Source organism: Leopardus geoffroyi, chromosome B4 (genome assembly GCF_018350155.1).
Source record: "Leopardus geoffroyi isolate Oge1 chromosome B4, O.geoffroyi_Oge1_pat1.0, whole genome shotgun sequence".
In the NCBI taxonomy this organism is placed as follows: Eukaryota; Metazoa; Chordata; class Mammalia; order Carnivora; family Felidae; genus Leopardus; species Leopardus geoffroyi.
Window position 1 is genome coordinate 123,069,209 of NC_059341.1, and position 12,231 is coordinate 123,081,439.

General features: G+C 38.2%; 2 protein-coding genes and 1 long non-coding RNA gene across 4 annotated transcripts in view; 1 reads left to right on the forward strand and 2 right to left on the reverse strand.

Moving 5' to 3' along the window:
* NUP37 (nucleoporin 37) overlaps positions 1-4,652 on the reverse strand; it is a 42,434-nt gene extending 37,782 nt beyond the window's left edge. Inside the window, exons 1-2 of one of the 2 annotated variants that reach the window (XM_045464243.1) lie at positions 4,550-4,652; positions 3,050-3,270 (exon numbers count right to left, since the gene is read on the reverse strand). In XM_045464243.1, the coding sequence (XP_045320199.1) occupies positions 3,050-3,205 (156 nt within the window). In that variant the 5' untranslated portion in view covers positions 3,206-3,270; positions 4,550-4,652. Of the gene's footprint in view, positions 1-3,049; positions 3,271-3,526; positions 4,444-4,549 lie in introns of those variants that run through there. The other variant, XM_045464244.1, reaches the window with a different exon arrangement.
* Positions 933-3,043, reverse strand: LOC123590771. Its single transcript, XR_006708967.1, has 2 exons — positions 1,604-3,043; positions 933-1,498 (listed from the first exon to the last, which is right to left on the reverse strand). It is a non-coding gene; the product is annotated as an uncharacterized LOC123590771 (long non-coding RNA).
* LOC123590768 (PARP1 binding protein) overlaps positions 4,404-12,231 on the forward strand; it is a 74,249-nt gene continuing 66,421 nt past the window's right edge. The window contains exons 1-2 of the mRNA XM_045464242.1: positions 4,404-4,762; positions 8,871-9,026. Of these exons, the coding sequence (XP_045320198.1) occupies positions 4,487-4,762; positions 8,871-9,026 (432 nt within the window). The 5' untranslated portion in view covers positions 4,404-4,486. The remainder of the gene's footprint in view (positions 4,763-8,870; positions 9,027-12,231) is intronic.

Consider the following 12,231-nt stretch of genomic DNA (forward strand, 5'->3'; position numbering starts at 1 on the left):
CCAGGAGCCCCTCATTAATTTCTCATATTGGTCACACATGAAATATTTTGGATACAATGGGTTAAAAAAAACATTAAAATTAATTTCACCTGGTTTTTACTTTTAATGTGTTTGCTATAACACTTAAATTTATATACCTGTGGCTCACATTGTATTTCTACAGAACAGCATTGAATTTGGCAGTTAATCATTGCACTGACTCATGGTGAACATCCAGGTGACTAAAAACTATAAGTCACAATTGTCTCTTCTAGCTTTAGCAGTCTATCATTTCAAGACTTTATTAATTTTTAGCTTGTTCAACTTGGTCCATTAATCCGATCTATTAAAGAATAGCTCAATTCTAAGTACAGTGTCTGGCAAACAATAGGTGCTTAATAAATACTTGTTAAATGCAGTTTATCATCAAAGCATTAGGTATCCTTGTCAGCTTCATGTTCTATATAAATTCAATGAGCTTGCTTAAATCAAATGTTCTCATTCAAATCCCAGTAAGGGCCCCGATGCATTACTGGTGACCCTTTGGATAGACTAGAAACTTTCATGTTTCCTCCACCCTTTGCACATAGGACTTTTTAGAGCAGTTTTCTTACTGCATTGTTTTACGTTTAAACATCTTGAGGTCAGAGTCCTTGCTTTTTTAACATGTGTTACCGGTTCCCAGCACCTGATTTGCACTTAATACTTGACAAATACATGACATCAATTAACAGTACCATCATTCAGCTCAAATTTCCATATTCAAAAGAACACCATAAGATTCTGAAAAATGCTTTGTTGAAATTTAAACCTAGTGCACTGTTTCCTAAGAGTCTTAGAATGAGGATTGCCTTTCCAACAGGAAAGTGGAAAGCTTTCAATTCAATTTACCTTTACTTCATGTTGTCTCAGACAAGAGGGAGGCAGAAATTGGATGCTATGAAACTTGAAGATTCTAACATGAGAAAATACAATGTTTAATAGTGTTTAATTAGATAAAAAAAACTTTAAAGGAAGCAATAATTTATTCTGAATCCTCAAACACAGATTATTGGGATTCAATTCTCTTGCAGAACTATTTGAAATATGGCTGCAACCTGTCTGAATAGCACAGAGGGAAAAGAACAGGGGTTTAGAACCAAGGTCTAGATCTTGTTTTTTTATTTACCAGTCATTTACAAATCCCTGAACTTCTTTGAAGTAAAATGGAAACTCTACGAGGTCAGGGACAGTTGTTTAATTGTATCTCCGATACTTGGCACAGAATATTTGTGTTCATTACTTGCCAAATTAATAAAATCCAATTCTTTCTTTAGGTAACTTGGCTGTAAGACCTAGATTGCCAATCTGACAGGTCTGAAGATGAACAAGGACAATGTGCAAGCATGACAGAGCAATACAAATGTTTTTGTTAGTTCTCTTCTCGTTTTGTCTTTTGCTTTCATTTTCTCTCTGCCACTCATCACCTCTGCCTTTCTTCTTAATTTTTTTCTCCCTTCTTGACTTTCTCATTTCCTAGCTGGACATAAACAAGAGATTAAGGTATATTTTTTCAGTATTTTTTTTAAACACAATTCTATGTTTACAGCTATTAATTTTAAAAGTAATGAAGTAAAAGTTTCACCTGTAAGGAGCTGCTCTATTCTTTCATAGGTTAGTAGCCTACACTGGAAAGATGGTTTTTCCCTCAGTCTTTTTCAAGAGTGTGTTATTTCTCTTAATAATGTGGACTTTTTTTGATCCTAACCAAGTAGTCCAGCTAGTCAGACCGAGGGTCACTTAGTGTGAAAGCGAGCACTTCCTATCCCAACCTTAAGAGACAACGTGGGACAACGTAAGACCTCCTGTATTCTACTCAGACACCAAAAAACTGAAGCCTTTAATTCATACTTTCTCCTTAGGATAAATACTCATGCAGTCTAACTTTGTATAACTTTATATATTTATTGCATTGCAAAATGCTAAATTGCATTTATGATGCCAAAACATTGTAAGATACTGAACTGCTTCCCAAGTAAAAGAGAAAATAATGTTTATAAACAGTATGGGAGTGGTAAAGTTACTTTAAATCTTTGAAAACTGATCACTGCCAAATTACCTCATTGATTAATCTTAACTTGAGAAATACTGTTCTATGAATAACATTCCGGTAAATTAAGGATTAGCCAAGATTTCTCAGAGTTGAACTCTCATTGTTTAGACTCTTCCACATGTGGAACTATTTCCTGTGAGAAAACATGGTGTGTGCTCATCAGAAACAATCTTGCTTTGGTGATTAAATATGGGCCTGTGCTAGGGGGCAATGCTGACCAAATCAATGACAGTTAAAACATATGTGTGTGTGTGTGTGTGTGTGTGTGTATATGCATTAAATGTGCCAGATGCCTTCCAGGAACTTCTCATGTACTAACTCACTACATTCTCATAACACCCCATTAAGTATTATTTTCATCATTTTTATAGAAGAGAGGTTAAGTACCTGCTGAAGGTACTACCAGCTATTAAGAGGTAAAGCCAGGTAGGAGTAAAAATCTAAGCATTTTGGTGCCAGAGCTCATTGTCTTAATGACTGTGCTAAATTGTCTGTTCAATTAATATGGTCTCATACTTTGTACACTCTGGATGTATGCTTTAGATGTATGAGAAGCAAGAGAGCATATGAATAGAAAAGCTGAATATCCTGACAGCTGTAAAATCTCCTGGAGGACCATTTTTAAGGCTTGTTTCCTAAGTCAAAGTGGAATGTAGAAAAACTAGATTAATTACTTAGAATTCATTTGTTTCCCTGTACATACCAAATGTTCAGTTAATCACAACCTTCAATTACTAGGATATTGCATTTCTAAACATGAGGCAAAAGAGAAGTCTTACAGTCTTTTTTTTCACTACTTAATGTTTCCACAAGTCTCAGGCATACATTACTGGAATATCTTCCTCTGTAGTTCTTCATATCATTTTTTTTTCTTACGTTCAAACTCAATATGCTTTCCAAATTTAGCCAAAGTTTACCAAAAAAAATTTTTAAGCTCTGAAATAGCTGCACTGTCATTCACTGAGTTTGTACACTAACCTGAAATGTACACGTGCCAATGACCACATAATTACTGCCACCATATGCAATTAGGTTTCCTGAATCCCCACTCTCAAAGGGATTAAATTCTACCACATGCACATAATCTTCACAATCCACAGTGTAGGCAGCATTTCTTGTGGCATCTTGCTTCATCTTGTATGTCAATACTTGAACAGTTGTAAAAATAAAATAGCCTTCTACTGGACAAGGTCACGAAACTGTGGATGATAGGACAGACACAGTTAAGACAGAAACCATCAAAGTGTTAGTCACTTTCAGCAAATAAAATAAGGACATGGTGTTTCAGATGCCAGAGACAGCTCAACAATTTCAAGTACGTCTTTAAATACTTTATGAGTGATACCTGCAGAATATATCATAATATCCTGTTTAGATGACCTAAAAGATATAGTAAGTACTTGGAAGATGTAACCACTGTAATAAATATATTCATAAAAATTAATGATACTTAACATTTACGAAGCACCGCTTGTAAGTTCCATGTTGAGGATTTAACTGACATCAGGACACCTATATTTGCAAACTTAAGAGGAAGGTACTACTTACAGTTCCCATTTTACAGAGAAAGAAATGGAGACTTTAATAGGTTAGCTGCCAAGCTCCTAAGACAAGACAGCATTTAAAATACTTTACTATGTGTTGGACACCAGTGCTAGAGAAGTAAAACACAGCCCTCCACCTTGAAGATTACAATATCCGGTAATGGTCATGATTCAGTGTGAAAACAGCAATAAAATAAGCAGATCCAAAATAGAGGATCTGGAGGAAGGAGTGCCGAAATGTGTGACATAAAGATAATATTCATAAAACTAGGCACAAAATTTCAACCAGCCTGTCATGGCCTGGTGTGCACTGTGGAAGCAGCATTCCCAGACGAAGCAGCATTCCCAGAGATTCAGGGATCTAAAGAGGTCTTTTTTCTCTTAACTGGACGCAGGAGTTGTTCTGAGAACAGTTGGGCTCAGTAACAAACACATCAAGAACCTGATAAGTATTTATTGAGAATCAGAGGAATCCCACCTCAGGGAGCCTATAAAATAGTAACCATAGGAGAGGGGATCCGGGACTGGGCAATAGTTAAAGGTGACCACCAGGTGGATGCCCTCAGAGGCAGCGCGGTGTCAGAAGTGGAAAAGATTCGAGGTCAGGAAACTTGGTCCCCTATTCCTCGTTAAACTAGTGCCCAATCTCACTACATTCTCAGGGTTTTACTGTACAAGGCGGGCTGGACTTGTCCTCTAAAACTGAAGGGGAAAAGACGGAAGGAACAACTGAAGTCCTCTCAAAGAACCCCAACACCTCTCCCCAGGCAGGCAAGTCCCGCGAGACCCCGCTACCACCTCCCGAAGCCCCAGGTCAGAAGGAAGAGAGGTGGAGCACGGCCCGGGGAGAGAAGGAACTCGCACGAAAAGGATGCGAGCGCGGGCGGCCAGGAGCAGAGCGGCGCAGCCCCCTGGGTTCCCGTGTGATACGCACCAGGGGCGTCGGGAAGTGGTCAGAAGGAATCTGGTCTCCGCTGGGGGCTGCTGTGGCGCGCTCGGAGTTTGTTTCCGGGTCAGAGGGCGGAAGCAGCGATTGGCTCCCGAGCCTTCCGCGAGATTTAAAATTAAAATGGACAACTTGGAGACTGCAGCTCGGCCGGAGTTTGCTTCTGTTGGGTCTGCACCTAGCGGGTCTACTTTGAGCCAGGTGAGTCTCATGTCTTCCTTACCCTGCTGTCGTACTTTAATTTTTGACTCAGGCTGCGTCTGGAGAGGGGTTTTCGGTGACAGCTAAGTAACCGCCTAGGGTATTATTTTTCAGTGGCTTTGCTCTCGAGCCTGGTTGGGTCCCGGGGTGTTGAACAGAGTTCACGGTACCTAGTGATGAATAGAGCAAAAGGTCCTGAGGGATCATATGCAGACTGGAAGACTGAGCCCCGTAGAGGCCTATTTAGGTTCATTAGGTTGGCAGGAAACCAGGTCCTAGTCCCAAAACGTGCGCAGGCTCCAATTCTGAGACTTCGCCCTCTCCCTATTACATTCTTCTAAGGAATATTTAGGATCAGCATTCTGACGATAATAGCACCAACGACTGCCATTTTTTTTTTTTTTTTCAATTGAGCACCTAATAAGTGTGCAGGCACTAGGTGGGTTATTTACTTGTGTCTCATAGTTTTATGAGGTAGGAGATCTCTTAACTGGTTTTACATTTAAGGAAATTAATATTCATCAGACATTTTAAATACTGAAGGCCATACATCTCTTAAATTGGGGAACCTGATGTGGGCCCTGGAATATCTGACTCAAAAATTCTTTTACCATCTCACACTGTCTCTACAGTGATAATTTCCTGTCTCATAATTTTTGCTACAGTGCAGTTTGGAATCCAGTTTTTTAAAACAAGTATTTATTATCGATGCCACCTTCTACTGTTTTTGTATAGTGCAGCCTAACATTCAGAGTGCTTGCATATTCATTGTCTCATTGACTTCTCATAACTGGCTGGAAGGTATTATTCCTGTTTTCTATGTGATGATACTTTACCTAGGCAGTCAGTTGTAAAACTGACTGCCTAGGCTTATACAGACAGCTAGCTGCTGACAAGCTGAGACTACACCAGTGTTGGCAAACTAGGGCACTACTTGCTTTTGTTTTTTTGCAGTCAGTTCCTGAGCTAAGAATAGATTTTACATGTTTGAATAGTTGAAACAAAAACAAGAGAATAATATTTTGTGAAACTTAATTTTAATTTCCATAAAGTTTTGTTGAAGCACAGCTATGCTCATTTGTTTATGTATTGTCTGTGGCTATTTTCGTACAGCAAGATCAAGTAGAATAGTTGTGACATCTAGACCATATGCCTTGCACTCCTTAAATATTTACTATTTTGGTCCTTTCCAAAAAGTGTTCTGACCCCTGGATGAGACTGTTGGCTTTTATATGTGCCAGACACTGCTAAAAGCTAAACTTGTATTTATGTCATTTACTTTTCACAAAATCCTGTGAGATAGGAACAATTATTTTCATTTTCAGTACAAGGAGGCTGAGGCAGGGGCGGTGACATAACTTGGCATAGATCTCATAGCTGTTAAGTTAATTCTTGACTAGTTTTCATTTTTAGCAATCTGAACTCATATTACTTTTAAATAATACCCTAAATTATTTAGTGCTAAAGATTTGTCGGGTAAACTGATCATATCACTGAAAATTTACTTTTTCACTTTCGTTTTTTTTTTTTTTTTTTCCTTTTAAGAAGTGAGGGTGATGGGCACCTGGGTGACTCAGTTGAGCATCTGACTTCAGCTCAGGTCATGATCTCGTGGTTTGTAACTTTGAGCCCTGCATTGGGCTCTCTGCCATCAGGGCAGAGTCTGCTTTGGATCCCCTGTCCCCTGTCTTTCTGCCCCTCTCTGGCATGTGCGCTCGCTCTCTCTCCCTCTCTCTCAAATAAGCCTTTAAAAAAAAAAAATTGAAGGTGATATTTTGAAGAGAAATATAACTTTTAGCAACTTACTAGTATTTGTATAGATGTAGATATTGTAAAGTTTTTTATTTGTATCTTTAAATTGCATCAGTGATGCAACTATGAATTATTGCTGTAAATGTTATGTACCCATTTTCTTGACCATATAAACCCAAAATACCTAGTAAATATCTGGAATTCTATTTATGCCACATAAAGAAAAAGGTAACAGGAAGCTAATAAATGGGATATGTACAGTAGAATACACCCAAAATAAGATCATGGCATATGAATATGTTAGAAATTAGCATACTTAAGAGGAGGTAGGAAAAAACAACTTTTAGCGGGCATAACTGTAAACTCAGAGAAAGGAATTACTTCCTTGTTTACACTTGGGCTTATAAGACATTGGAACTACATCCAGTTATTTTGAAAGACTTTTGTCTGTCAAGAGAAGTTATGTAATACAGTGATTTAAGAGCACAGCTTATGGAGTTAAGCATCTTGGGTTTAAGTCTGTTTTGCCATTTGCTAGCTGAGTGACATGGGGCATCACATTCTTCAAAGGTAAAATGAAGATAATAATAGACCTTCCTCATAGGACTCTTGCAAAGATTGAATAAGGTAATAAATATTAAGCTTTTGAAAAGTTTCTGGCACCAAGAAACTGCTGAATATTAGATATTGTATTGGTTATCTATTGCTGTGTAACAAACCATCCAAAACTTAGTAGATTTAAAACAGCAACCACTTTATTTGCTTAAGATACTGTGGACCAGCAATGGCTGGATTCAGCTAAGTGGTTCTGCTAGTCTTGCCTGGGATCACTAATGTGGCTGCAGTTCCTCTGGCAGGTTGATGGGGGCTGGAGAGTCCAATATAGCCTCACATGTCTTTGAGTTGGTGTTGGTTGTCAACTGGAGTGCATTGGTTCTCTTTTCTATGGCCTCTTGAGCAGGTGAGCTTGGACTTTTTCATATGGCAGTCTAGAGTAAGAAAGAGAGTAAGAACTAAAGCTGCAAAGCCTTGTATCAGGAGGCCCCTAAGACCACCCACAGGTTGGATGTCTCCTAAGGCTCAGAGGACTCAGCATCTAGTTGTGCCCATACCTCTAATTTATTACAGCAACAAGATGCTAAACAAAATCAACAAAGAGCGAAGCTACATGGGGAGACGGTGCAGGAAGCAAAGTCCTGGGGCGATCAGGCATAAGCTTACAGAAGTCTGTTCTTAGTGGAGTCACATAGGACATGCTTAAGTCCTCCAGCAAAATGTCTTGACAACCCATATGAAATAGTGTCTATCAGGAAAACTCTTTAGAGACGCAGTGCCCAGGGTACTGATGTAGGTATCCTCTGTCTGTGTTCTAAAATTCCAGATTCAGAAAGAAAGCATTGTGTTCAGCATAAACTATATTATTTGTATAAACAGTTTAGCCACAGCGAGCCACTCTTACTGGGAACCCTCCTGAATTCTGAGTTCCCAGGTGCAGCCAAGGGCCAACCTTGTAGACAGGACTTTCAAAAGATAGATATCAGGCATGCTGTAGTAACTCTTTTTTTTTTTTTTTTTTTTATTAAAAAAAATTTTTTTTTAGCGTTTATTTTTTTGAGGCGGAGCATGAACGGGGGAGGGTCAGAGAGAGAGGGAGACACAGAATCCGAAACAGGCTCCAGGCTCTGAGCTGTCAGCACAGAGCCTGACGCGGGGCTCGAACTCACAGACCATGAGATCATGACCTGAGCCAAAGTTGGACGCTCAACCGACTAAGCCACCCAGGCACCCCTGTAGTAGTAAGTCTTTTCAACATGGGCCTTTTGCGAGCCAGGCTTGGAACTCCCATGACGTCATTCTTGCCATATTCACTTGGTAAATCAAGTCACTAGACTGACCCATATTTAAAAGTGTAAAAAAGTAGACCAGTTATTTTGGGATAATGTAGCGATGGGAGGAAATTGGTCTTTTTCTTTTTTTTTTTTTTTAATTTACCACACATATTACCATCTGTCTCAAAACAAATATAACAAATATTTTGAAACTCCTTTACTTAGCTATGTCTGTGTCTATAATTACTAAGTTTATAGAATTTACATATCTGTTTTATATGAATTTTCAGACTGACGGTTGGATTTTGTTATTTCAAAAGATTTGGCTTAAGAAAACTAAAGGAGAGGAAAATATGATTGTGCAGAAGTTGTGTTGTTCTGTTTTCCTAATTAAAAGCAATCTTAGTAAATATGAAATGACCTTTCATTCACTACTTATTTTTCCCTAACTGCTTTCTTACACATGTTAAATATCAGTTTCCAATTAAAATAAAGCTTTTTAACATTGCATTTTGTTCTACTTTCAGAGAATGGCTGTGCTTAATCAAAAGTCTATCTTGGATATGATTAAAGAGTTCAGAAGGAATTGGCACATTCTTTGTGACTCTGAGAGAACTACTGTATGTGATGCAGACTCCATGCTCTTGGCATTGCAGCTTTCCATGGCAGACAACAACAAACAGGTTAGTAGACTATATTTGGGTTTACTTATTTTTTTTAAGTGAATTTTGGTAGCTGCTCATTTTAATTATATCAACTTCTTTGCAGTATATGTCCTCCTATGATAATATCAATATAGTATTTTCAAAAATGCCTCTGTATATCTACGTCAAAATATTACAATTGTATTTGAAATGATTTGCTTCAAAATTAAGGCCTTCATATGTATAATTTAACGTAGGACATGCATATTCAATGTTCAGTTTGAAATCTTGAGATAAATATGCAACTAGTATTATGGTTAAAAATGTTTTTATTTATGACTTCTTTAAAAAGTTCTAGAAGGCATACATAAATTATGTTTATTTTAATATAATTGAAGTCTTTTATGACTAATTTCAGACTCAGTGCTATAGATTGATTATTCTAAGCCATGTTATGAATCAGAATCACTTGGGAAGGTTTTTAAACAAATCTTGGAATTTCCAGTCTTGGAAATTCTGATTCTTGTAATCTGCACTGAGACTCTGGAAATTGTCTTTTTAAAATCTTTTCTTAATCTGATTCTTATGTAGTTGGCTTGGACCAAACTAGTGTTTGGAATGAGCTGTACCTAAAGGTGTTCAGATGAGAGAAGGATGAATATAAGCTGGAGTGGTGAGAAAATGATTTAAAAATTTTAGATTTTAGGTGATGTACTTAAAGGAAGGGGAAGTCTTTGGATGGCAAGGTTTTAAAGAAGGGATGAAGGAAGGGAAAAGTCAGTTAAGAAGCATCCAGAGGGATCAAAGTCTTGATGGCTTGAATATAACAAGGAGAATGTCTCCTAATATGAAGGGTGGAATAGTTTCAGTGGGCCTGTTGGGCAAGATAGTGAGTGAAATGACATTCTGATGAGTTATTTTAATCTGTTATGTCAGTAGGTTCCAGATTTTTAGATTTCATATACCAATAAAAGTTCCAAAGAAGTATTATACATTGACAGATTTGAACATTTGTCACATTGGCAAATAAGACCATTGAGAAAAACTAGTTACTTGGAACCATAATTTTGGAAAAGGAAGAATATTTTAACACCTAAAAATTAGGAATTGTATAATCTTAAAACAAGAGATAGTCTTTGTTATACATGATAGTTGGAAGTTTTGTGTGTTTACAACATGTGTGTATATTTTTGCATATATATTAAGATAAACTTTGAACATACAAAGATTTTGACAAAATTCTGACATAGTCATTCTTTTAACAAATATTTGAGTTTTTACTATGTGCTAGACCTTTTTCTAAATTTTTTTTTTTAATGTTTATTTATTTTTGAGAAGAGAGAGACAGAGCACGAGCGGGGGAGGGAGAGAAAGAGGGAGACACAGAATCCGAAACAGGCTCCAGGCTCTGAGCTGTCAGCACAGAGCCAGACGTGGGGCTCGAACTCACGGACCATGAGATCATGACCTGAGCCGAAGTCGGTTGCTTAACGGACTGAGCCACCCAGGCGCCCCTGTACTAGACCTTATTCTAAACATTCTGAGCGGGGCACCTGGGTAGCTCAGTTGGTTAAGCATCTGACTTCGGCTCAGGTCATGATTTCACATTTTGTGAGATCGAGCCCCATATTGGGCTCTGTGCTGGCGGTGTGGAGCCTGCTTGAGATATTCTCTCTCTCTCTCTCTCTCTCTCTCTCTCTCTCTCTCTCTCTCTCTCTGTCTCCCCCTCCTTCTCTCCCTCCCTCTCCCCCTCCCTCTCCCCCTCCCTCCCCCCCTCCCTCTCCCCCTCCCTCTTTCTCTTTGCCCCTCCCCCATTTGCATGTGTGCATGCTCTCTCTCTCAAAAGTAAATAAACTTTAAACATTCTGAAGGAAACTATTGCTCTTATGACATTAATCTTCTAGTGGGGAGAGACAGAGATAATAAATAAGATATTTAGTATTTTAGGTCAAGTACTGTAGAGAAAAAAACACAGATTTGCGCTTAAGGAATGTATCGAGTTTGGGGTAAAAGATTTCTTGCAATTTGAAAAAGGATGGTCAAGGAAGGCCTCATCTGCAAGTTGCCGTTTAGGCAAAGATTCGAAAAGGAAAAGAAGGAACTAGGCATGGAAATTTTTGTGGGAAGGGACTACCAGGCAAAATGGAAGGGCTCTGAAGTGGGAATGTGCCTGGCATGTTCAAGGAACAGCAAAGAGGCCAACACAGCTGTTTATATAAATGTTAATTGTTAATTTCTTCCCTTTCATTTTCCCTTCCCCCGATTTTTTTTCTTTTCTTTTCTATTTATTTATTTTTTAGCTTCTGTGTGCCAAGCATTGTAATAAGTGTTGAGGTTAAAATGATGAACAAAACCAGACATTGCTCCTGCCTAGCTTATTACCTAGTGGGTGAGGTAGACATTTAGTAGAGAAAAATACAAATAAATGTAAAACTATGGCTGTGAGAAGAGGTGTATGAGGCTGTGAGACCAGGGAGTTGACCTGGTTGGAGAGATCAAGTTGAACTGTAAAGCAAGGAGAGCAGTTAACTAGGCAAAGAGTTGGGGCAAGGTGATGAGGATGAAGGAACAGCATACGCAGAGGCCTTGGGCAGGAGACAGTAGGTAGAGTTTGTGAAAATGCAAAAGAACCAGGGTAGCTGAAGTGGTGGTGGTTACATGACCCATTTGTCTGCTTTTTTATTTTTAATCATAGTCATTGTTAAAAATCAACTCTATCTAGGTATTTGGGAAAAAAAATGCAAGTAGCACTTTTTGGAGTTTGTGTTTAAAAAAAAGTTAAACTTTCAGAAAAGTCACAAGAATAGTACACTGAACTCCTTTATGCCCTTCACTTAGATTCACCAGTTAATATTTTGCTACCTTTGCATCATTCTTTTAATATTTTTGTACGTGTATATCATAGAAATAGATAAATACACACAGGTATATATTGCACACATACATACATATTATTCATATTATTCTATATGAACCATTTGATGGTAAGTAGCAGACACCCTGAATTTTTATCCCTAGACACTCTTGGTGTTGTACATTCTGTGGAGTTTGACAAATATATAAGACATGTATCCACCTTTATAGTATTGTACAGAATTGTCTCCCTGCCCTAAAATTCCTCTCTGCTCCACCTATTTATCCTTCCCTCTCCCCAACCCCTGGCAACCACTGATCTTTTAATTGTCAGCATAGATTTGCCTTTTTCAGAATGTCATGTAGTTGGAATTGTGAAGTATATATAGCC